Source organism: Telopea speciosissima, chromosome 4 (genome assembly GCF_018873765.1).
Source record: "Telopea speciosissima isolate NSW1024214 ecotype Mountain lineage chromosome 4, Tspe_v1, whole genome shotgun sequence".
NCBI classification, from domain to species: Eukaryota; Viridiplantae; Streptophyta; class Magnoliopsida; order Proteales; family Proteaceae; genus Telopea; species Telopea speciosissima.
The window spans coordinates 18613808-18640566 of record NC_057919.1 but is presented as its reverse complement, the minus strand read 5'-3'; the positions used below and the strand labels follow the sequence as shown (position 1 = coordinate 18640566).

General features: G+C 41.2%; 1 protein-coding gene and 1 pseudogene across 2 annotated transcripts; one reads left to right on the top strand and one right to left on the bottom strand.

The window, feature by feature from the left end:
* The first annotated feature begins 432 nt into the window (after window positions 1–432).
* On the top strand, window positions 433–9197 carry LOC122660267 (annotated as a pseudogene).
* A 1537-nt stretch (window positions 9198–10734) lies between these two features.
* On the bottom strand, window positions 10735–22413 carry LOC122658211. Of its 2 annotated transcripts, none has more exons than XM_043853123.1 (7): window positions 17075–22413; window positions 16717–16967; window positions 16486–16633; window positions 13108–13309; window positions 12666–13004; window positions 11884–12584; window positions 10735–11626 (listed from the first exon to the last, which is right to left on the bottom strand). In XM_043853123.1, exons 1-7 carry the CDS (start codon window positions 22295–22297, stop codon window positions 10931–10933), a joined length of 7560 nt encoding a protein of 2519 aa, XP_043709058.1. In that variant the 5' UTR covers window positions 22298–22413; the 3' UTR covers window positions 10735–10930. The 2 variants fall into 2 exon arrangements, with proteins under 2 accessions (XP_043709058.1, XP_043709059.1); XM_043853124.1 differs by having other exon boundaries at window positions 16486–16630; window positions 17075–22410.
* Window positions 22414–26759: the final 4346 nt, after the last annotated feature.

The window sequence follows — 26759 nt, the reverse complement described above, 5'->3', positions numbered from 1 at the left end:
TGCCTCATCAATACCCATATTTAATACGTATCGTATTATTACCATATGCTTTTTATGAAATCGAATTTTTAAAAAATATTATTACCGTCTAGTCCATTTAATTGTCGTACGTATCTATTCCAATTCAATTGTCGTTCCCGAACTTAGTAACTAAGATGCCACCACCCGTTACTTCGAGAAGAAGCACACGCATCCCTGGAAACACGACGTCAGTGACGGTGATACCTAATATGAATACTTGAATAGGCGGCAAGTTCCGCATTTTAAAAACCTCTCCAAAACTACAAAAAGGAGAATATCTCTCACCTCAAAACTTCCGTTCCGACACCTTTTGAAACTCGAAACTCGAAGCATTCAACACTCCGTCCACCCGAATTCCCGCTTCCCGCTTCCCGCCTTCCGCCTTCCGCCTTCTTTCTCCGTATTTCCAAATCGCTGTAACAGACGATGGGCGGTTCTCATAGTCGCGAAGGTCAGATCTCCGACTCCGATGAGGAGGAAGAAGAAGAAGAGGAAGAGAATCCGAACCAGAAGCAGAGATCTTCAGCAAGCAAAAGCGAAACCCTAAGTTCTCTGGACGAGGTCGACTCGAAGCTCGAAGAATTAAAGCTCAAGTATCCCTATCAAAACCATATAGTTAGGCTCTATCTTCACACTGGCGGTAACACCTCTAACGCCAAATGGATCGTTTCGGAGAAACTTACCACCTTCTCCTTCGTCAATACCTCATGCGAGGACGACAACGACGACGATGATGTAGAATCCTACGGCGGTAGAAAGGGATGGTGGGTCTTGAAGGTTAGCTCCAAAGTTCGAGCAAAGGTCGGCAGAGAAATGAATTTGAGGCAGTTCGACAGCCAGCGTCGCGTTGATTTCGTCTCAAAGGGCGTCTGGGCCATGAAGTTCTTCACTGATGAAGACTATAAGAACTTCGTCTCCAAATATCAGGATTGCTTGTTTGAGAACACTTTTGGTCTTCAGGGGAACGACGAGAACAAGGTTAAGGTCGTTGGGAAGGATTTCATTGGCTGGATGAAACCGGAAGCTGCCGATGATTCGATGTGGGAGGATGCCAAAGATAGTTTCGCCAAAAGCCCTGTCTCGGTGACACCGATGCGCCCCAGCCAAGATCTGCTGGAGGAATTTGAGTAGGTGGCGGACGAGGGTGGAATTCAGAGCTTGGCTTTGGGTGCACTGGACAATAGTTTCCTAGTTGGTAATTCTGGTATACAGGTGGTCAAGAATTTGAGTCATGGAATCCATGGGAAAGGTGTTTCGGTCAGGTTTGACAAGGAGAATGCCAGGGGTGGTTCGAGTTTAGGATTCTCGACTCCGAAGAAAGCCCTTCTCATGAGGGCCGAGACTAATATGCTTCTCATGAGCCCAATGGATGACGGTAAAGCCGGCGGCCGGACGGGGCTTCATCAGCTTGACATTGAAACAGGGAAGATCGTTACAGAATGGAAGTTTGAAAAGGACGGGACCGATTTTGGCATGACAGACATCACCAATGATAGTAAGGGAGCCCAGTTGGATGCCTCTGAATCAACATTCTTTGGCTTGAACAAGAACACACTCTGTCGGTGGGATATGCGTGACCGGAAAGGGATGGTTCAGAATATTGCAAACTCAAGCACCCCTGTCTTACATTGGACCGAAGGGCATATGTTCCAGAAGCCAAATTTTGGTTGCTTTGCATCCACCGGTGATGGTTCAATTGTTGTTGGTTCTGAAGATGGGAAGATTCGGTTGTATTCAAAGACTTCCATGCGACAAGCAAAGACTGCTTTCCCAGGTCTTGGTTCTCCTATTACCCATGTGGATGTTACTTTTGATGGCAAGTGGATATTGGGTACAACGGGTAACTACCTGATTCTTATCTGCACGCTTTTCACCGACAAGGATGGACACACAAAGACTGGATTTACTGGTCGTATGGGGAACAGAGTCCCGGCTCCAAGATTGTTGAAGCTGACACCTTTGGATTTTCATTTGGCTGGGTCGGATAATACATTACATGGAGGACAGTTCTCATGGGTGAGTATACTGATTCTCTTGCTGGTAATTTTGTTGTCTCGCTAATTATTTTATTTATGTTGTTCTTACTTGCTTTTGTTAATAACTCTTTTTCCCCTATAATTAATGCTCATTTTATCTTGTCCTGTCATTACTTATTGAACTACATAATCGATGCTAGACGGGTAATGTTTCATCTTTCCTAGTGTTGGAGTAATATTCCTGGTCATTTTGTCTAGTTATTTACATGTCATGTTACCAGTTCCCGATTACAAAATCTTCTTGGCCCTGAAATTAGCTAGGCCGTGGCAGATTTCACTTGTTACTTCCATCTGCTTTAATGAGTTTCTTGTTTAACTCAGCAAACTTATAAATTCTATCTCTGTAGTAATCTTCTTTGTCCCAGTGTAGATGCATTTACTAAACCAATCTACAGATTGCAGTTTCTTGTTTTGGAAATGGTTCCATATGGGTTAATGTATTTTGCTTCACCCCACCACTTTTCTCTCCTGTGTGTGGGGTTTTTTAATTTTTTTTTAGGGGGGGGGAGGTATTGTTGTCTACATTTTGCAGTAATTGTATGTTATTTCCTGAATATTGAAAGAGTGGTATCCTTTGGATTTCTGTGAGACTTAATTTCCAACCATGTTAGAAGAAATAGCTTCATTTTATTATGTGGCTTTTATGCCCCCCCCCCAAAAGAAGATATATTGGATGGAAAGTGGATTTGATGATGCAGCCAGCCAGCCTAGATTAAGAATAAAAAAACAGATCGGCTGCTCCACAGGCCTGGATCTAGACTACTTTTTTCCTTGATCAAGCAAGGCTGAGAAGGTTTGCTGAATTGTTGATTTAAGCTGTATGTGAGGAGAAAGAGAGAATGAAGGAAAATAAGAAGTGATAAGAGGCTATTTTTTATTGTGAACAGTACCCGTGTACAGTAATTTGGAGAGAGAGAGAGAGAGAGGCTATTTGTGACTCTTATGCAACTGTGTAATCTGATAGATGGTTGCAATATCAAAATAAGACCAATTTTTGGACCGGGCTTTCCCCCCTCTTTTATAATTCAAGGATGTGTTGCATTTTCCATCAATGGATGTGTCAGGTCTTGTCAAGTTCATTTTGGGTTAAAAAATAGAATTCTTGGAACTTAGTGGTATCCACTCTTGGTGTTTGTTGCAATTCAAGTTTATATCTTAAAAGTATTTTTTCTGTATGTTGTGGTCAATGTTCGCTGGAGGTGAAGGAGACGACAACAGTGCTACTAGGTTGTTACTCTTTGTCGCAGCTATTTGTTGTCTTGATTATTTGACTGTTGTATGTTGTAGTTTCAAATTAGCCTGGGTTACAGGTTTCAACTTTCAGCCAAACGCATGATGTGCGGCACATGCATCGATGCTCGGCTGTATCGTGTTCGCATTTATATTTATATTATTCAAAAGGGCATACTCTTGTAGAGAAAGTTGGAATTAATATAAACTTCTATGGCTATTATGGTATATTAAAACATCAATAATATCTCTATATTCTCATATTACATGTCAGTTGTGTTGAAGATGGGCATGTTTCAGAGGGATTAGTGGCCTGGTTGGACCTAAAATTATGATTTTGCACTTTCCATCAATTGTTGTCTTTTCCCAAGACACATATTGATGCATATTCTCTAACCCAAGCTAGTTTGAGTTGCATGCTAAGTTGTTGCTAGGACAATGTACTAGGAAGGCCGAAGAGTTGAATATTTTTTCTTCCTTCTGGTGCAGCACAATTCCATCAGTTGGGTTTGAAGGCAGGCCCATATTTTGGGACTATTTAAGCCTAAGTTTATGGCCACAATTTTCCCCATCGATCCAGTGCTCCATATTTTGATATTATTTAAGCTCACAAACCAGGTCCTATTTTAGCCATCAAACAGCCTGTTCAGAGAGGGGATTTCTTTCCGATTTGGTGGGTCCCATGGCCAGATCGCATAGAAGAGATTAGGGAGAACTTGGAGGATATCTTCCAGATTCTTGTGTGCCCCATTCTGGGATAATCCAGGGTATAGTTGCACTTCAGATGGAGCTTAAACTGTGGAAGATTTGACATATTTTGTGGGTCCCCGCTAGCTGTTGCATGGAGAGATTTTAGGGTAGTTATTTATTTGCTTTGAGAAGATGTGGAGGACAGCTGTAATGGACTTTAGTTCATACGTGGAGGACTGTTATGGTTACTATAGTTAGTTTATTTATTTGTTAGTAGGCTGTCAAAGATTGTTATGTTAGTGGTTCCTATTTTTGTGCTACAGGTGACTAGTAGGTAGTTTCTATTTTAGTTACTTGCAACCAATAGAGGTTAGTTTCTATTTTTTATTTTCCTTGGTGTACAAGGCATCCACAACCATTCGTGGGCCTTTATTGGTTACTTTCTATTTTTCTTTCTTTCTTCTAGGGGTTACCATAGTCCTCTATATATGTAAGGGTCTCAATGTCTTAAAAAAATGATGTAGGAATGAAAATATTGGCTTAATGTTGGAATGCTGAGTGATTCAGTAGCTCTCTGAGAGAGTATGGTGAGATGCCATTGGTGATAGACCAAAATATGGTGAGAAGCCATGGGTGAGAGACCCTTCCCTATTTCCTTTTTTTACTTTCTTCCCTTTGATTCTTCTTGTTTATATTTTCAGTGAGAAGCCATGTGAGCTCGCCATGGATGTGCACAACACCAAGATTCCTAGACTTACCAAAACTCATGGACCAATTTTTTTAAAGTATTTGGGGTGGGGGACTGATGCAGCACAATTCCATCAGTTGGGTTCCAAAGCAGGCCCATATTTTTGGGACTATTTAAGCCCAGGTTTGTGGCCAGAATTTTCCCCATAGATCCAGTGTTTGTGGGCCATATTTTGATTTTTGATATTATTTAAGCCCACAAACCAGGACCTCAAACTCAAATGGGGACTCGCTCACCACTAGAGGTTACATTGGACTCAAATTCTTCTTCTTTTTTTATACTTCACAATACAAATGTATATATGGAAAGGGCGAACTAGCCGTTGGAAAAAAAAATTGTTCGTTGGAAACATCTTGGAAAGAGTGCATAGGAGAAAGTGTAGTGGGTGTTAAATGGTCATCATGATGACTACATCAAAATCATTGTAAGTATTTATTAGAATTTAAAAGAAAGGGCCAAGTGCGATGTCAACTGTGTGAAACAAAACTGTCATGAGGTCCTTATTAGCAAGAAAGGATTGTGAACTCCTTCCTCAAATTGCAGGCTAGATTATATGCTTTAAACTTCTTGAGGATGGGCTTATGTAATAATAAATGTTGAACTCAATAATCACTTTTTCAATGACTTTGCTTGTCCATGAAAACTTGGTTTTATTTCCTTCCAATGCTGTATTATATTGCATATGGATGCCTCTGCCAAAATATCTGTCCTTGAATGTAAAGGCGTCACCCATAGTTGTAAAGGCGGCAAGGCGACCCAAGGCGGTGGAGGGTTGCCTAAGCGATTAGGTGACAAGGCATCCGACCAGGTGATAAAGGCGCCTAAGTGTTATTTTTGTTTCCTCTCTTTTCTAACATTATTTAGTATGCTACAACATGTATCTTATATCATTAAAAATCAACATTAAGCCACATCAAGTCATCAAAAATCAAATTAGTCACATCAAGTCATAAAAAATCAATATTAAGCCACATCAAGTCATCAAAAATCAACATAGAAATAGAAGACACCAAAACTGAAGAAGTAAGCTATTGGAAGTTTTAAACAAACAAAACATACATTTGGGTTATATGTTCTTGGAATTGGTCATTTTCAGGTATACCTAGTCTCACATTTGGTTTATACTGTTCTTAGAAAATATGGTCTTATCAATAAGTAATTAATCTGCTCTCAATTTAGATAAATGTTCTTGTTTTCTAAGAAATTTGATTGAACAAATGATTTTATTTTTACATGAGATTTTTTGTATTAGATAGAGCACAAAACCAGCTTTCAAACAAATCCAAGATTGCTTAAATCTGATATATATTGAAGGAGTTATGTTCCGGTCAAACCTTATTTGGTGTGCGTGAATGCTGTCAAAATCGCTCTGAGTGAAAATATTATTTTAGATATCAAAACAAATGAATATTTTACCGCACTTTTGATTTTTATCATATTAAGATTTATGGATTTTTTAGATTTGAGAAAAAACCCAGCATTAGAAAGTTGAAAATTTCACCTACCGTAAAAAATCCAGTTTTTGTTCTTGAACTGGGAGGGGGGGGGTTGACTTTTTATCCTTTTGGAATTTTATTTTTTAACTATTTTTATTGGATTCAAATAGGGGGTGTATTTGCTTATTTATAAATAATATCTTAAGTAAATGAAATAACAAATATAAAAAGATTTAATTAAATGATATTGGGCATAAATAAGTGCCAATTAAACCAGTTCAAGGTGACCTACAATAAGGTGGCAGCCACCTAGGCGCCTAGAAAACCGCCTGGACGCCTAGGCAATGCCTTGACAACTATGGCATCACCAGCCAAGCTGCACAAAGCTGAATAGACTAGTGAGTAGTGACTGATAAGTAAAGACTCGATGGATTTGAGGAAGCCAAAGACATGGAATTCAAATCTTATGTTTAAAACCACAATGTAGAAGTAGGTAGTTAATGGACTTGGTACTCAATCGATGTGGGAAGAACTTGTTGTAGTCAATCTTTGTCCTTGTAGTAATTAGCTTATATCCCAGATTTTGTCAAGCATAGCAATCTGATGAAAGAACTCATTTAGGATCTCCTAGGCCGACTTGCAATAGGCCTTTAAAGTGGTTTTATAATAGGTTATAATATCTTCAATATATAAATATAATGCAATATTTTAAGGCTGGTCAGGTTAGGTCTGATTTGTGTGGCCCAAGTTACATCCTCATTTGAGCTTGACACAATTAGGCCTACCGTTTGATACACATTTTAAGCTTTCATGACAATACATGGAAGTTTTGGTGTTGAAAATTTCTAATTCTGTGAGATTTTTTTTTTTAAAGCTTATTTGTAAATTCTTCCTTCAAATCCCATATCATAATGGATTTTGAAATTGCTTGTTTTGGAAATTTAGGACTATGTCAAATGTAGTTAAACACTGGAATTAAGCAAGTCTGTTAGTGGTGCTGGTGAACCATGCTGTAGGATTTGAAGTTTCTGAGATGACCCACTCTGGCAAGGGTTAGTTGATATGGTGGCTTGTGAACATCTTAAGTAACCGGTGTTTGTAGAAAATGAACATCCTATGTAACTGGTGGGGTTGTCTTACTTTTGTTGGGTGTTACCTTTCTGTAAACAAGTTTGACAAGCATTTTGTTGCTTTCCTTGTCTTCAAAGATGGAGAAGCATGTTTTGGTAGGGAAATCAATATCATTGTTTATTGATCATGAGGCCAGTTGGCAGTTGCTTACATTTTTGGTATTGCCTTTCAAGTTTCAAACCTCTGTCAATCGTTTTTCTACTATTTCCATTTTTAACTTTTAGCATGGTTCAAGGTCTCGGTTTTGGACTTGGTTTTGGTCAGGCAGAAAATCAAATTGGGCGGCGAGTTGGTGCAATTATTTTTTTAACTCGAAGCCAGGTTTCAGTGGGTTTTTGACGTATTTAGGTCATGAAACTTAGTATACAGCCTATTTTGGGCCATTTAAACACAATGACACTATCAAATTGTGAAATATTAAAGTCCAAATAGGAGTTTGACTTTGGACCCTAGGTTGGAAAGCTACGACGTAATAATAGGCGTATTATACACAAAATGTAGTAGTAGAAAGCATACAATTAATGTAAAATACGAGATCTAGCCAAAATAATACCGAGATCTCGAGTTGATGTTGTTTCCTTAACTCGTCCTCTGTCTTGTCTCGGACCTTCAAAAAACGAGATATCTCGGATATCTCTCGGCGAGACCTTGTTCCATGACTTGAGACATCAGCTAATTTCAGGTAATATTACTTCTGATCTCCACAGAGCAATGAACGAGAAAAGCGATTTCTTTTTATTCATTCTTGTTTTTCAAAGGTTGGCCTATACTTGTTCTACATTTCTAAAGCAGAAGTTTGTTAGGAAATTGGATTGTCTATACATAACAGTTATGATACATTTTAACTAATAAAATTTCTTTACCTTGAACTTTTTGTTTGCAACATAGTTCTTATATTAGTTTGTGTGCGAAAGAGTAGTAATTATGGTTATTTTTATTTTTTATTGTTTTATAATTATTCATAATTCATATTGATAGAATGTTTTGACATAACATGGTTGTCTTTTTAGACATGGGAAGATCTTCTTGATGAAGCTAGTTGTTTGATACAAGAGTTCCCGACAGATAAATTGGAGAATTGAAGTGCTTCTTGACCTAATTATTTTTAAGAATGCAGTTATCTTATTTATTTATTTTTAGAGGGGTCATATTTTCGGGGTCAATTTCTTGTTATCCCTTATTTGAGGATGTAATGATTGCCGGCAGAGAATTAGTTGGCATCCTTTCTGTTTAGGTTGTTTTGAAGAACAGGATTACTTTTGGTAAAGGATTAATTTGAGTATTTAATTAAAGAAGGGAAAGTAGATTAATAAATACTGCTGAGATGTACATATTTTAAAATAGTTGTTATTAACTTTGAGTACTGATTAGTATTTACCAATTATTTATTGGATTCTTGAAAACTATTCTAAACTTTTGGCTTATCGTAGCTTCTGTAGATTAAGAGTTGATGTTTTTCTCTACAACATTTTGCCGGATTGTTTTTAACTGAAGGGTGTGTTTTTTGTTTGATATTTGCTTTCACAGGTCACTGAGAATGGCAAACAGGAGCGCCACATTGTTGCTACAGTGGGAAAATTCAGTGTGATATGGAACTTCCAGCATGTAAAGAATAGCGAACATGAATGCTGCCAGAACCAGGAAGGCCTTAAGAGCTGTTACTGCTACAATATTGTCTTGAAAGATGAGTCCATTGTTGATAGCCGCTTCATGCACGACAAATTTTCAGTTTGTGACTCACCTGAGGCTCCCCTGGTGGTTGCAACCCCAATGAAAGTCAGCTCCTTCAGCATGCCGAGCAGACAATGACACATTTGGACCAGTTGATTGTGTCAGATTTTCATTTTGTGTTTTTTTTTTTTTGTAGTTTGTCCATTCTTGTTTGTCTTGATGAGCTTCTCATTTCCATATCCCTGCTTGTTCTCAAGCGTAGAAGAAGTTGCAGATGCTGGATTCTAATTAGGAGGGTCAGATCTTTTGTAGGTCTCTCGAACAGTGAACTCTTTGAAAGTAACTTGTACCTTTGGTATCTATTTTCTCTGTTAATAGATGTAGATATTTATAGTCATTCACCTCTAACTGCTCAAATTGTCAGTTATGCTGATGCTTTGACCAGCATTTCTAATGCCCAACTGATTACATTTTTTTTTTAATAGCTGGAATAAGGGCATCGGCCCATCCATGTCAGTGGTCCTTTAATATAACTTCAATTGAACAGATCCACAGATTGGTCCTTCACAGATCACCTCTTCACACCACTTACTAAATCAGGTGTCCTTTCCATCAAGGCTGTGGCACTCCAATTTGGAGCCCACCATCAAGGATTTGGGCAACAGGTTCCTTAGATCTTAGAACTTAGAACCACCTTCATGGAACTGATATTCAGTATATGGTAAGATCCTTAAAAAAACAATCCAACCATCCAAAAATCAGACATCATCACACTACTTAGTGTTGGTTCCATCACCCTTTATTTTCTGTGGTTGGCTAGGAACAATGTAGTTTTCAATAAATTAAGGCTTATCCCCTTCAAATCCTCAACTTGATTAGCAAAAGGAAAAGAGACCTCAATTGCATTCACTCCAAAAGTAACTCTCTCAAACTCATCCACCATTTAACACCACCACCACCTTCCTTCTATTACCAACTGCCTGCATGCTGTCGCTTAATAATGCTAACAAATGGGAGCTTCAACCCAAGTACCATAGAAGCATTGTCGGTGCGATGTTGACTATATTTGGACTTTGGTTATACAGGTTGTGCTAACAAAAAAAGAGGCAAGTGGGAACAAACAGAGTCTTTGGAGCCCTATCTGTGGAATGTAAAAGGATACAACTTAGAAGTCCAGACGGATTTGGCGGACATTGTGAATTGGCTCATGTCACCAGATGAACACCCATGGCCATGGAGGATTTTCACCCATCTCTTTGATATTCGGGCATCACTGATGTTGATATATTCTTTGGTGTTTGTTAAAAGGGATGTACATTATTAACCCAGCTCACTTAATAGCTACTAAAGGTAGACGTAGTAAAGTCCGTGGATTTTATTAGAACAATATTGTTGATTTGCAGCTTTTGTTTTCAAAGACCAAGTTTCCCTCCACCCATAGAGGATGGTTCACTCACCATCCTAGGGTTCACAAACCCCTCCTACGGTTTTAGTATGTTCCCAACATACCCTCCTGATACCCTCTCCCGCCTCGTGGTGATCCATTCACCGGGGGAGGAGGAAAACTCAGTCCCAGTTTTAATATCAGTCTTATCATTAAAAAAAAGAAGAAAAAAGCCAAAAAAAATTTGTTATCTCTATTGAAAAACCCAGATGAATGTTCACCAATTGAAAGTACTGATAGTCCAAATATTCTTCTTAATACAATCAGCTCGGGTCATGGGGCCAAGATAAAAAAATAAAATTAAGGGGGAAAGAGAAACTAGACACAAAACAGAACCACTCTAGTCACTCTGATACAATACTTCGAAAAATTTGCTCACAATACAATCACTAACAAAATTAGCTGTCACCACTGATCTTCCCCTAACTCCACTGCTGCTGCTGATGCAAGCACGTAAATATTCAATCCAAAGGAGCATCCTTGATACCTCATCAAACCTCAAAAACACCCTGGACCTCAGTTCTCAAACTGCTCCTGAAGCTCCACTAGAAGCCGGTTTAGCGACATAAATTTGCTTCATTTTAGAGGCAAAGTTTTTATCTGTTCCTGATGATTGATTCCTTCCTTGGAACCCCATTCTCCGATGGGACCATTCATTCCCGGAATTTACCTTCTGAGAAATTCCACCAGTTCTCTGGTCCATATACCCAGTTGGATGAAGATACTGCTGTGTTGCTGAAGTCTGCTGCTGAGAAGACTGCGCCTTGAAAGCAGAGGTCATGCCCTGGCTGCTGCTAGTGCTCATATTGTTGTGAATACCACCACTCTCGCCAGCATTAGTTATAGCACATTTCAATGAGTTATTTGTGACAACATTCTGGGCAGCACCAAGTAAGCTGTTGGAAGCTGGCCTGCTGGTTGAAACCCGGGTGGTGGTGCTGGAACTTGAAGGGTCTACCAGTCCTAGTTCATTAGGCAACTGAGTAGCAGTGGCATCACCTGCCACAGGGAAGTTCCTGTTGTTGTCCGAAGGTCCTGAAGTATGAGGGTCATGGAACCTGTTAACAGTTAATGTTTGATCCCCAGACAATCCATGGCTGAACTGTGATGGCAATACACCCTCTGCCTGCTGCTGCAATGGCATTGATAAAGGGACGGAGTGCATTGGTGATGCTGGAATGTGAGACCAGCGAGCTTGGACTGGTATGTCGGCTGAGGACTGGAAGGAAGAGTTTCATTCAATGATAAGTCTTACTAAGTAAAATGGAATGTAGCATATTAGTATACTCGGTTCAAATGTGGAACATATTCCATCTAATCAATTTCAGTCAAAGCCAAAGTAGTATCGTGTAGTTTCCTAAACTTAGACAATACTGGTACATTCAAAAACTAATCAGGATAAGTGGGTAAACTATTTCATATTCCCATCCATGCTATCAGCACCTACAGTTTTGCAAGTAGTTTAGAAAATTCTACCTGGAAAGGGGACATGTCAAACATGGCCAAAGGAGAAGCCATAGGCAACAGTGATGACCCCGGGGCCAGATGCTGGATGGGAGCAGGCATGCTTGGGGTATTGCGCTGTGCAGAAACCATATTCATATTGTTGATGTCCCCCTCACCAATACCCATTGCTGAAGATGTCGGATTGTGCTTCCAATCAGGTTGCTTGCCAGAGGGAATATAAGTGGTGCCCATGAAACTCAAGCCGACTTGCCCAAACTGCCCTACTGGCGCAAAATGGTTGTACACAACCATGTGAGGGGGGCCTTGAACACCTGGAATTCCTCCAGGAGGACTAATAAAAGGTCCTGTAAATCCCGCTGAAGGACCGTAGAAAGAGTCTAAACCAGAATGGCATTGTTGCCAGCCTCCCAGTGTCCCTGGAGCTGGAGCACTACTCTTCTGCGACTGCGACTGAGTACCAGCAGACTCATCATGTGGGCCAAAGGCAAAAATAGGCCCCCCCAACATGGGATTAATCTCATAGCAAGGAAAATGGGAAGGCGGGGCCCCAGGAAAATGAGAAAGCATTTGACTAGAAGAATTTTGTGGGCTTGGCAAAGGTGGCCATAAGGAAAGTGATGGAGTCTCTACAGAGAGATCAGCTGGAAGAGTTACAGTCAGGGAGTCTTCACCCCTTGACTGACCTGCTAGTTGCTGGTCACCAGTGACACCTGCCAAAGATAAGTTGATGCTTCATTACCCTAACGAAAATATCGAGGAGGCAAGAAATATGTTTTACAGAATTGTTTTACCTTTGCCTGTAGTCAACCCATCCATGTCTGGACCTCCAAAGCTTTTGGCATCTGAAACAGAGACAGAGCATGCACCCAGGTCATTCCCAACTATCTCATCACTACTGATAGCAGCAACAGCAACTGCAGAAGCAGCTGCTTCAGCTTCAGCCTCGGGATCTTCCAGATGAATGCAAGACTCATCAGGCTGCTTCTCTTTTTCGAAAAACAACGTACAATCATTCTGAGCAGCAGACAGGTTGTGGTCAATTGGATCTGACCTACAAGCAGCAGGTGAGATAATCCCATTCGAAACGGCCCGGCTGCCTGGAGGTAGAATAGTGGGTGATGTAACCGCACCTGGAAGCCAAGCGAGGGCTCATTGATTCAGCAATAAGCTCACAGCTTGAAAGACGACAGTGTCCCGAGGTAAGAAAATCATCTCACTGAAACATACACTTACCAAATTGAATTTTTTCCCCTGCAAGCAGGGAGTTGAGCGGACTTCCTGCAGAAGAATATGATTTGTCCTGTGTCACGAGAGGTGGTGATGGCTTGCTGGGCTCGATAGCAGTGCTGGTGTGATCACCAATAGAAGCAACATGTGCTTCAAATCTTGATGGATTCATAGCCTCATCTAATTGGGTCTGAGTTAGGGCCATAACCTGGCAAATGTTAAGTGAGATCCAAATTGAGTAGATTTATGCAACATGAAGAACGAGAAGATGTATAAATTGAAGGTGCGCAAATAGGAGCATATTTCAACTAGTTCCCAACTCTGAGAGTAACATCAATGCATCACCCCATCAGCTTTACAAATTCCAGGTTTTAGGGCTAATATTTGGATGTGTTGTATATATTACATAGTTTAACTCACACCCTCCATTTCTTAAGTGTCATTGGCTAAAAGAAATACATGGGATTGACTACTCAAGGTATATGTAGATATTCATTTGCACGGGGGTTGGGGGGGCGTGGTGGTGCGTTAAAACAATACCATATACAAGGGTTTACATGCATATCGCCTCCAAAACATGGCTGAAAACCACACATCATTGAGATGTTACTACTACCAGATTATATTTCCAATACAATTCCAAACTAAGCCAGAGATAACTAACATAGCACTTGAGAGAAAAACCTAAAACACAACAGAAACAAAATCAAAACCTCACCTTGTTCAAATAACACGCAGGGTAGAAAGAACATCTTAACTTATTGATCTTGAGAACTAGAAGCCCATATTTTATTAGATCTCTATGTCAAGTTCAACTATTCAAGTGTAAAACAGAAAGAACTAAAACAAAACTCTCGGCACCTTAAAGCAAGGAGTTTACTGAAAATACAAAGAAAATATAAATCATGCAAATAAATAGGATATCAAATCACATACAGAATAAAATCAAACTAAAGCACCAAAGCAAAGAGAGAGGGGGGAAGGCTGGAAACAACATCAAAACAGAGTTGATCTGGGGAAAGATGCACATTAGAGTGCCTAAACATTACTAATACAGACAGTAAAAGGGACAACCGATACAGTCCATTCAATGGGATAGCCCAATTCCAATAATGATGCAAATTAAAAGCAGATTAAGTAAATTGTGACTGGTGAGATTCATTATTCAAAGGGCACTCTACAGTTTACATTGACCCACAGCTACTGGGGTTCATGTAGTGATGTAGTCCATAGTAGGATCGATGACAGGTTGCAGCAGAACATCAAATTAGAAACAAAATCAGAATTACTAACTTAGTAAATAAGAACCAAAACAGCCATGAGAAGGTCACCAAACTTCGGTCGAGTGGAGCAGGGGCTGGGTAGGTCTTGTGTTCCAAATCTCAGCCAGTTCTGATGGCTAACAAGGAAAGATATAAAGGGAATCCCAAAATAGAAGGTTATGACAGATCTCCCAAACCAATGGCATTTAGAACACCAAACTTGGGATCGAGTGTAGCCTTTGATTGTGTAATTCTGCTCTCTAAACCTATGCTAAATATGAGCCTTGGTTGTAGAGATATTAGCACTTGAAATTTGCTGGATAATCTGGGCAGAAACTGGAATTGCAGGACTGCAACCCTCTGTTGATGGGAGGCAGTTGCAGCAACTCACAGAGATGGTTAGTGGCTGATTAGGCCATCAAGAGTGTAGCACAATGGCAGGTTGGAGTGTCTCAGCAGCAGCAACAACTCCCACAGTAGTCTGGATCGATTTCTGGTCCTTATCAAGTATAGCAACAAAACTTGGTTGGTGACTCAAACAACTATAACAGCAGGGAATCGATTGATGATAGGAGAAGAGGATAGAAGAAGGGGGCAGGGGGATGGGCTCTCTCAGCCCTGGGTCTCTCACTCTCTCACCCACAGCTATCCCAGCTGTTGAACAGGGGTCTTACTCCCATAATCGAGTGCAACAATGCCTCAAACCTTCATTCATTAATTTTGTCAATCAATTACAATAGCTGCCTTTATGTAGACTGAGGCTAGGCTACAAAAATAGAAAGTAAAACTTAGCACCTGTTTGGAAAATAGAAACTAATGAAAATAGTAACTAATGGAAATAGAAACTGAATGAAATTAAAAACTACTAAAGGCTTTATAACTCAGCCTTCTAAACATGCAAAGATAACCAAACTAGAAACTAATATAAATTAGAAACTAAACTATGGCAGCATTAGGATAGAATCTTCCTCCACTCGATGGGTCCACAAGATCTTCTAAAAATCAATCCCAAACAAAGCAAATTTTGGCTTTGACCCTGTTCACATGAACAATGGCGAGAACAGTGTTTTAGTCTTTAACTTGGGTCTTTCAAAAGAATTTCCATCAAGGCAATATGGGCTGTGATACTGTTCACGTGAACAGTAATTCCTGACTGTTTTCTTCATGCTTCAATCTACGTCAGGGGTAGTTCTGTAAATGTTTTACCAAATCCAGCAAGGTTTTTGTCGAAGGGACAAAGGATTCAAGGTTCAGGTTTGGACTAAACTTATTTCTCAATTTGTCACAAATCACAATCCCATCTAATATGGAGATTTTATGCTTGTATGCATAAACATAAAACAATGATGCAAAAGCATGGTTCTTTGGACCAAATCAAACCTTAGAGACTTGCTTTTTAGCTCATCCTCTTCATTCTCTACCGAAGATTTCTACATGACAATGAGAGTTGGATACTTGGCTAGACAATTCAAGGGGAGAGATCAACCTTTCAAGGTGATGAGGAAGAATTCAACAATCCTGCCATAGACATTATTCAAAAATCTAATTTGCAAAGTAAAGCTAGTTCATGGTAGCAAGTTTTAGATCTTTTCACATCTTTAGGTGTTTGGTTTGAGATAAAGTTGCTGGCACATTTAGTCCAATGGAACTCTTCAGTTTCTCAAAAAACAGTGATTAGAGAAGCATCGTTTTTTATATAGGTTGTGTAGGGTCGTGCTTGCTAACGAGGGTCATACTGGCGAAAGGAAGTGACTTTCAGAAAATTAAGTAATGACCAGGACTGGAAGCCAAACTTCAAGCACAAGGCTAGCTTAAGTTTCTTCAATTCCATGCCGCAGCTGCTATAATCTAGGAGGTGTGCATAATGAGACTAGAGATCAAATAATCACAATCAACAAAAAGATCAAGGCCGTGGGGAATTCAAATAAACTCACAAGTCAATCCCATGCCTGTCATATTTTGCTGACAACAGAAACTAGGCTAATATTCCTAAACTAGGAAAAGTGTCACAGGCTTGCTTTACTAAGATACGTTATATATGAAAGCTAAACCATGTGAGAACATTAATTTGCATCCTAACAGGTATAGCCATAATGGCAGTGATAATATGATATTGCTATACCTGCTGATTAATCCGTGCATTGCCCCAGGGAGCCAGGGATATTTGAACATTATCCAGAACTGCATTCTTGTTTTCAAATGGTAATCCCAGGCCAAGGCCTGTTCCACCACTAGATATGACAGAAATGGAGCTTGTCTGGAGAGACCTGTTCACAGATTGACAATTACGGTATGCCTAAAAATGATCTTCTGCACCAATAAAATTAAATTCCGACAGAAGTAGTTGGCATACTTTATGTGATGGGATCTTTTGTCAGCCTGGGCATCAGTATTCACAGCAGGGGTGCCAATTGGAGGCAAGGGTTGCAATATCACAGCGGAAGTAAATCCAGCTCGCACTTCAACATTTGGCAATGCCCGTCCATCAGTGACAACAGATTCAGAACGCAAGTTTCTTGCTGCTTCACCTAATGATGTGGCAATTTTATTTGAATTGTTGGGAGTAACAGCATTTTGTGAGACAGAACGGAGTTTACGAGGTCCCTGGCATTGTGAAATCAAGAAACCTTTTATTCCTTTAAACAAAGATGGTGTGCAGCATCAGAAGACAAGACCATAAAAAGATAAGAAATTTTGACAAGGTATAGTACCTTTATTACCCTAGACTTAGCCTTAATTTCCTTTTCTCTCTGTTCTCGCCGATCATTCAGCATTTGCCTCTTAGACCTCACCTCGATAAAGTCATCTTCATCACTAGGGGCTTCTATGCCAGGTTGTTTGAAAACACGCACAATGCCACTTTGCAGGGGGGCATCAACATCCTCCTCAGAATTGATATTTCTCTTCAAGTTTCCCTCTCCAGAGGACGAGATGCCAAGTGAAGATGTAAACCTCTTTTTTGATGCTTCTTTCCCTTGTCCCTTTTCCATCTTGCTTTCATCAAGCATACGTGAACTAATTGAACCAGACTGTACACTTTCAGATTGAATTGACTGCTTGGATGGTTTGACCAAAACAGCATCCCTCTTGGCCCCACTTCTTGAAGAGACTCCAGACACCTTTCCATTGAAATTTGGCTTTCCATCCAGCCCACTGTTAGATGAAACTACAGTTTCCATTTGCCTCCTATCACCATTCTCTCGTACCCTAAATTCAGTACGCCGAACATTCTGTCGAGACTTCCCCTGAAATCCACTGGTATTTGAATGAGCAGAAGCCTCAGGAACTGAAACTGAAGATTTTGACCCAGAATTCTTCACGGTATAAATGAGTTTCTTTCCTTTTCCACCAGACATTTGGACTGGAGCCTTTGACCCACTCAAAGCTCTTTCATTTGAAAGAAACTGGGATAAATTTGATGTGGATTGCAACCGCCCCTGGGACTCTCCATTATTTGATATGGATATGTTGTTCTTCTTCACGGCAAGATCATGATTCCGTCGATCCAGGGAAACTGGATCAGGCTTAGGCTTCTCTTCACTAAGAATGGAGCTCTCTGCTTGACTCTTATATATCAGAACTACATTATCCAGACTTTCTCCAGCAGGTAAAATCACCTCTTTGCCCATATTCTCCTTAGATACATCCAAAGGCTTAGGCACAAAGCCAGGCTGGTTATCCATCAATACCAACGACACTTTATCTTTCACAGTGGGGATCTGACTAGAATTGTCGAGACCTATTTGATTATGCAGAGGACCTCCCTGATTCTGATTCAAAGTGTAATGGCCTGGAATAGTAGGTTGAACAAAAGACCTTGACTGAGGAGCCAGTGGCAAAATTCCCGGAGCGATGGGAGAAGGATACCTAAGCTGACCAAACTGGAAGAAAGTAGGTTGTGACGGGTGAATTTGAGATAGTGATGGCCCAACCTGGGGATGTAAATGGAGTGGCATCTGTATAGAACCAATCTGTATGGCCGGAACTGGAGATGGAATCAGAGAAGGGCCAGAGAACAGGCCAAACTGCAGCTTGACAGGTCCATCAGCTTGGCTTGGAACTGAAGAAACGGTTGACACCACAGATTGGACTGATGAAGGGAGGGTCATATTCACAGAAGATATTACTGGCTGCTGAACCGGAAAACTGGCACTATTAGACGCTTCCACAGTATCCAGAAGAAAACCAGAAGATGTTGTTCTGTTGTGGTCAGCATCCACAGACTGGATAACCAGATCTTGGAGTGCCTTCTTAGGTTCCTGAATTGTTTTAGAAGAGCTTCCCACACGCATATTAGGAGAGTAATTCTCAGGTTGAAGGCTTTGTCCATCAGCAACCAACCCATCAAAAGATCCAGGTTCTTCTGCAATGCCAACAGATTCCAGTTCTATCCACACTGCCTTCTCTCCATCCTTAGAGGTCCTTTCAAACATGTTACCACCAGACATTCCAACTTCAACACCTTCAATGAAGCCTACCAACTGGCTCATCTTATCTGATGCATCTTTCTCTTCCACATGCAAATCTTGGAACTCCTGAGCTAGATCAACATTCTCATCATCTCCTTCATGCACTTCGTCTTCTTCCTGGTAACCGTCATCCTCTTCATCATATTCTTCTTGCTGCTGCAGCTCTTCATTGTTCTCAATATCCCATTCTTCATCTTCAGGAGGAGCAATAGAATTTGAGGCTGTTATCCCACTGGCATTACCCATCTCTGATGCCGATGCAACATGTTCACTATCAGATAAAGCCATCTCTTTGCCTTCCGCAGAAGCTAACAAGACAGGAGAATCTCCAGACTCATCTAGGTCATCATGCGAAAGATGAATAGGTGAGTTGGGTGGACTTGAAACAGATAATGAGGATTGTGAGTCGCATCCTGGTGTGGCTGGCTTATCTAGTTTGTTCTTCTCAGGGACAGCATTTTCTTGTTGAGCTTCCATAATTCCTGTCTGTTCAAGCTTCTCCTGGTAACCACCATCATACCCTGTTGACAAGATTGGTTCGTTTCTTCGCGGCACATGTTGGTACCTCATCTCAGAGTCTAGAAAAGTTGAAGAATTAGGCCATTCAGACTCAACTCTATAGGAACTTTTCTGTACAGAAGCCATCGATGGAGGGGGAAGAACACGAGGCTGTCTCATTGAATGCCTAGATCTCCCATAAGAAGAAAATCCATCAGCTTCAGAGTTTTGATAAAGTCCATCTGGATAAGCCGCATGACTAAAGTGAGAACGAGCCTGCCCCCATCCCATATCACCAAACCCGTCATCGGCAGTATTATCATGAAATTCAGCATCGACTTCAGAGTTCCGGCCATAATGCTCTCCATCCCCATGAAGATTCCATCTCTGCCCTCTCAGGTGAGGGAAATCATCAACCACATACGCTTCTGCAACTCCTTTAGATGCTGCCCTTGCAGACACAACTCCAGAACCTCCATAGACATCTTTCCTAGGGAATGCCCTCCCTGCACCAAATGCATCTCTCCTTGGACTGCGATAAGCATTCTCATGATCCTGCGGAAGGAAGGTTGAGCTGTTAGAATTCTCAAACACATCCCTCCTCCATGAAGTTGCAAGTTTTCCTCTATCAAGAAAGGCAGAATTTCCATCTCTGGATGAGTGAGGTCTAGAACCCATCTCAAATGATCTATTCAGACTGGAGGAATCAGAAGAAGCAGAGTTTGTGATCCTTTCCACCATTCTCTCACCATCCTCCCAACCACCCACCTCTGCTTCCCTAGAAACATCTTTCTCTTGTGCCATCCTGGGCAAACTTCCAACCATAGCAGAAGCAGGAAGCTTATCATCTTTCATTACTTCAGCCTGCCTCCTTGCAATCCTAGCCTCTAACTCCTTAAGCTTCTGTCTGGCAGCCTCTTTCCTCCTTTCTTCCTCCATAAGAATCCTTCGTTTCTCCTCTTCTCTAGCAATCTTTTGTTCATCAGCTCTTCGCACAGCCTCTAATTGCTCCTGTTCTGCTCTCCACGCTGCCTCTCTGGCTTCTTCTTCAAGCCTTCTCTGATGTTCTTCCTCTTCCCTAGCTAGCCGCTCTCTCTCCTCCTCTTCTTTCCTAGCTAACTCCAATGCTCTCGTTTGTTGCTCAATGATACGTTGCCTTTCCTGCTCTTGCATCTTTTGTACCCTCTCAAGTTCTGCTTCAAAAGATTCTCTAACAGGGTCATGGAAATCAGTCTGTTTCAGCATATCCTTCTTCTTCTTGAACACCCCAACAAGACCACCAGAGAAAGAATCCCTTCCATCAAACCCCAGTCCAGTGCCAAAATCTTTCAAGAAAGAATCTTCATGACCAGGTTTTCTATTATTTGAGAATGAACGTTTTTCTCTACCAAAATCAAGCAATGGATCATTCACAGAGAGTCCCTTACCTCCAGAAGAAAATGATGTTTTAGGCACCAAGCTGTTTCGGAAGAAATCACCTCTGTATCGATTGGAGGTATCACCACGATCCCGCATATTCTGTTCAGTCCCTCTATTAGAAAATGATTCCACCATGTGGTTCCCATTCTGTCTGTTTCCCTGCACATAACCCCAATCCCTCCTTCCAAACCTTGAATCCTGAGTTCCCATGATTCCATTGCTATAATCCCGATAATTGTCTCCAAACGGTGGTTGATTGTATTTATTATCTCCGTTGATGTCACGATTGAGACTGAAAGGCCTTGCACTGGCACCATTTCTGTCAATCCCAACTTCACGAGCTCTATATCCATCTTTTGCAAGGGATGAAGCTCTCCATGAGCTCCCATCTTGACCTTCTCTACTAGGTGTTCTAAAATCCCTGCCATAAGAGTCTGTCCGTAGAAACTCCTTTGAAGAAACCTTCCCAACATCATCATCACGAAGACCCCGGCCATCAGAAAGATCAAAAGCATGTGAGCGTGGTAGCCCCCCACCAACCCTGGGACGATCAAAATCTCTGTCGTGAAAGGCTTCACTTCGGGACAACCCATGATCCTTGTCCCGACTTGGCAGACTATGACCCGTATCACGTTCATCATCAGCCCAATCAGAAGTGTGGTTAAGACGAACAAGTGGTAGTGGACCTGGAAAGTGATCATCCAACTTCCGGGACTGTTCCCCTCTAATAGAACCACCGGACCCATGATTCATGCCACCGTTCTCATACGAAAGAGAGCCAACACCATGACGGGATGACTGAACTTGCGGGCGCATGTGAAGGAATTGCCTTGAGCTGGAACCCTCTGTCTGCTCATCTGCTGCTTCCTCACTCACCTTCTGCTTCTGATGCAAAGTATCCTTCTGCTTTTGAGCAGGCCCAGGAGTGGCAGGCAAGGTAGCAAGCAGGGATGGGAAGTCTTCCCCTCTTAAAACCACAGCCTTCTCAACCAGCTGAAAAGAAGAAGCAGAACCAGTCACTGAGGTTGCGACAGTACCCGACCTTGCAGACGGGGGCATGTAAGCACTGCTTGCCCTCGACGCCCCATCGACAGAATTCAAGGGATGATCACCGCCATCAACTGCCTGAGCTCCACCTCCCGATCTCCCAAGCAAAGGGTGATGGCCACTACCATCCTTGTCTTGCAATGTAGAAGGAACGGGCTTCGTCCAGCCCACACCAGAAGAAGTCGGCCTTGACTCAGAACCAGAACTCCCAGGACGAGCAGAACCAATCCCTGTTGATGAGGAATCAAAACGTTCATGTTCCTTCCTCAACGACGGCAAATTCAAGGGGGGCGGAACGGAAAGCTTGGATCCAATTTTTTGCGGACCCACAATCGAACTCCTAGGTCTCGAAAGAACCACCATCCCACCGCCCACGCTGCTTCCATGGCTACCAGGCCGTACTCGGCTGGCTCCAGCATTTGACAACGAACTTGGAGGCTGCCCATAAGATCTATTCAGATTCACAGAAACAAACTTGGTCCCGACACCGGGATTGGCCATTGCCCGCGAAAACCAAACTGTTATCCCGTCCGGGCGATGCCGAGCTGAACCAAAGCATCAAACCCTAACCCAGATTTCTCCACCAAACAATAAGAAAGAATCAAAATTCCTCCAGTAGATATTCGAGCAGCAAAGACAGAGCACGGGATGGGTAAGAAGATCAATATCAAACCCTAGAAACCCGCTCGTGAACCTCAACAAGAACGAGAGTAGATGAACTCGATCACGACGACAAAGAACCAAACTGATTAATCTACAAACAGCAAAAAGACTACGAGAGGTTAGAAGGGTAACAAGGAGAGAGAGAGGAGGAAATGACCAGGTCACAGCCCATAGGTCTAAAAACAGTTCACAATCGAGCCAAGACTTCTGGGTCCATAAATTTTGAGCTGGGCCTATGCTCGTGTGCTTTTAAATGATCCAAGCCCAATAGGGGTAGAAAGGGGTGGAGGACGGGGTGTAAGTTTGGCCTTGTCGGCCCGACCCCGTCCTGAGCCCGAACAGGGCCTGGGCTGGATTTTTCAACCCTGAGGACGGGTTAGGGTTGAAATTTGCAGGCCCTGGGTCAGGGTCGAACTGGGTCAAGGTTGAGGCCTCGGGCTAATCCCAGCCCGATCCGACCTTGTGTTAGGTTATGTTTTACACTTTATTGTTTACGTTTTGTAATTTTTGTTTAGTAACTAATTATCTATTAAACGAAAATATTTATAATTTTAAGATTGGGCTAAGTTTGTTAACCCAAAGAAAAGTCTAATAGTCAATCGAGTTTGAACAAACCAATACCCAATCGCATGTGTCTCATCTTTCTAATGCATAAGACGACATAAATTGAAAAAAAGTAGAGCAAGTCAGGGCCAATAAGGCCCTAGAAAAAATCAGGGTCAACCAAGGCCAACCCGGCTTAGCCTGGCCCGATCAGGATCAATTAAGGCCAGGCTGGGCTGGGCTGGGCTGAACCCGACAGGATTGGGCCTGGGCTGAGATATCTCTACCTGACCTAAGGCCGGGTTGAGCTTGGGTTGAGCTAAGAGGACTCAAGGTTGGGCAAGGGTTTTAAAAAATCTGGCCCAACCTGGCCCTGTTTCACCCCTAGTGGAGGTTGAGTTTGCATGACCAAAATTATAATACTCTAGTTAATATTTCATCTGAATCTAAGGCAGTGTTTGGTATGCATTCTTGTAATGCATTTTAGGTCGATTTTTGTATTCTCAGATGATAAAATTAGTTGTTTTCATCACCCAAGAATGCGAAATCGACTTAGAATGCATACCAAACATAGTCTAAGTTTCTATCTTTTTCATTAAAAAAACCCTAAAGAAGGTGTGATACATAAAGTTTCTTTCATCGATCAATCAATTATGTTCAAAGCTATTCTTGTTACACTCGCCAGAAGCTATGCATGTATTTATTTACTCCTAAAAAGTCATTTTATGCGTGCCCTCCATGCCGTCTCAAATAACTTTCTCTCAACTTAACATATCAGAACTACTACTAAATTAACTGTAATTTGTTTAGTCCTTATCTTGAATGAAGTTAGTGCAATAGATTAGAAGTCCAGTAGTGACAAGAGGACAATCGGGGCGACAAATCCCTTGTCATGTATACATGATATGTGGCAGGTCAAAGTGCATGTAACCATGTCAATGGAAATCGTGGAAATTTTGTGGCATAATTTATTTACGGCATGGGATTCCTATGATGCCAAAGTGGAAAACCACATCAATGAGAGGGTGGGAGACAGATTTGTCTAGTATGGAGCCCACAATTTGGTTGAGGAGAATGTAATGTGGGTCCCTCTACTCACCATTTGAAAGGTCATGGAAGGAATTCCCACTCCAACGTCGTGGGAATCTTTTTCCCATTTATTTATTTTATAAAAGTACGAATGACATTGTAATTGTTTGGTCTACCTTTTCACTAGACGAAAACATCATACAATAAAATTATATTTTATTTTATGAGAAAATGATGCACACACTGCTGGTAGTACACACTCTCTCTCTCTCTCTCTCTCTCTCTCTCATGTCGACGTGAGAACAAAGGTCCAAAACTCTCCCTTTTTGAAAGGAAGAATATAGAGTCACCATCTAGATTGGGGTCTAGGGTCCATAAATAAAAAATGGACTCCAATTGAATCAATTCAATCGAGAGATCGGTTTGGATCAAGTTGCAAACCAACAAAGGGATTAAGCACTTCGGCCCATCCTGTTAAATCGATCTTTCGTATTCACTTGGTATTTTATTAAAGGATAAATTATACTTAGGATACCTGACATTTAGAGAAATTACGCCTAGAGTACCTCACGTTTGAAATATTATATTTAAAGTGTTGAGACATTGTACAATTATATAGGTTTTTGGTAATTCCTTAAGTGAAAAAGCCTTTTATAGTTCTAACCTCACCTTATAAGTTTCATAGTATGCCTGATGGTTTGTTTGCAGTGGTTCCTAGGATGTTCAAGCTTTAATTAATGAGCTAGGCCTTCCACCCATGGCAACAAGTGGGAACCTTAATGGTTATCTTAAGTCATTGGGTAAGATCACCCCAAAGCATGAAGTGTCCATACACTTCAATGTGTCCATATGTGGCATGTGGCAACATGGACTTCAAGACTCACATAAACAAAAAGCCTTTACTTGACCTCTTCGGTATACCAGATTTGGGATTTTTGGTAAAATGGCCTAGAAATTTATAGCCTAAGATGTTACCTACATCTAAGGGGATAGGATAGTTTATTAGCTAAGACTAGAGGTAGATTCCATCATGCAACCAAGACTATGGATGTTGTGGATTAGAACTCCATTAGTTGCCTTCATCACGTCCTCTAGGGTCTTTGGAAAGGTTTAAGACTTTAAGTAGGTTATTTGGTCGAAAAGCTTGGGCTCAAGAGTCCAATTTTCTACAACAATGAAAATTTACCGACATCGGCCACTAGTCGGCCGACAACGCCGACAGATGCGTTTTAAACGTCGACGCGCCTGAGCTAGTGCACTTGCTGACTTTGGTTGACATATAGGGTTTTGGGGGTAGGTTCAAGTGTGACCCTAAACCTAGGTAGACCTGGTTTTGGGTTCGTGCTAGGTATCACCTACATGAAAAGATCATATTACCATTACTTTTGAAACACCTTGATAGGGCACGAGAAACCCCCAGTGCTATAAAAGAGGTCCTGCAACATTTTGGAACACCTTGATCATCATTGCCTAGCCTGCTCTAGGGTGACAAATGAAATGTCTCAACATAAGAAGTTATAAATATTGAGCTACATGATCCCAACCAACTAAACATGATTTTGATTACCCTAAAGATCATTTTGGGGAGGCATTTCACCCTCTTCAATCAAACACTTTTTTGACTGGTCCTACACACACTTGTAGAGATTTATTAAATGAAATTGGAGCTGACAAACTAACACTCACCTTGGATTCATCAACCTCTACTTTCATCACTGAAGCAAATTGTTTCAAACATGGATCTGGTGGACTAAGCAAATCATCAAACAATGGTTGGATGAGATAAAAATCAACCCAGAAGTTGAATAGCTTTTACATACAATCAGATGTACGTTAGATTAGCTTCCCACAAGAATAACATGCAAAAAATACTCACAACAAATAGAAAGAATAAACCATGCTTCACCACTATTCTAGATCTTAGTGGTTGAGCAAAGAACACTTATTTTCTTAAATAATATTTGGGAAAAAGAACTTTGTCCGGGAGTGAGGCCTACTCCAGTACTCCTATGAGTCTATCTCCTTCCCATATGAAAAACAGTTCTAACGCATTGTTTTAAGGAGCAGAGAAACAGACACATGCGAGTGTGGTGGCGTAGGCCGCACTCCCAGATAGAAAACTCCTTCCCTATATTCACCCTCGCTGATCAAGGGGGAAGGCCCCAATGTTCCCAGTTCATCAAAACTAACAGGGGATGCCTAACGTAGGAAGTAACATTAAAAATTGCCTTCTCAGTAAAGCAGATTTTAGGGATTTGCAACAGTTGACCACAAAGGGTAACTCTTCAAGCTCAAAAGAACAACAACGGGGTATCTGAGTATCTCATCTCTAGTTCGATGATGCTGTTGCAGCTGAGTTAGAGGTAGTTTTGATAAGGATTCTTATGAAGCTGGAAGTACTTATTCTAGCTTTAATGGATTTTAGGTTTATTGGATGTGCTTAAGAGGCAGAGGCAGAGGCAAGGGGACTTCTCCAAGGATTGCAAAGAGCAAAGTCATTAGGAGCCACAATCATTGCCAAGAACTAATAAATTGATTGCACCGAAATAAAGAGTTTCAATGGCCATTGGAATTGTCATCTACAATGCAGATATTTCTACTGTCATTAAACAGTTTGGTTTTGCAAATATTGTGAAAAGGGAAAGAGACCTCAATTTCATTCACTATATAAGTAACTCTCTCAAACTCATCCACCATTTAACACCACCACCACCTTCCCTTCTATTAC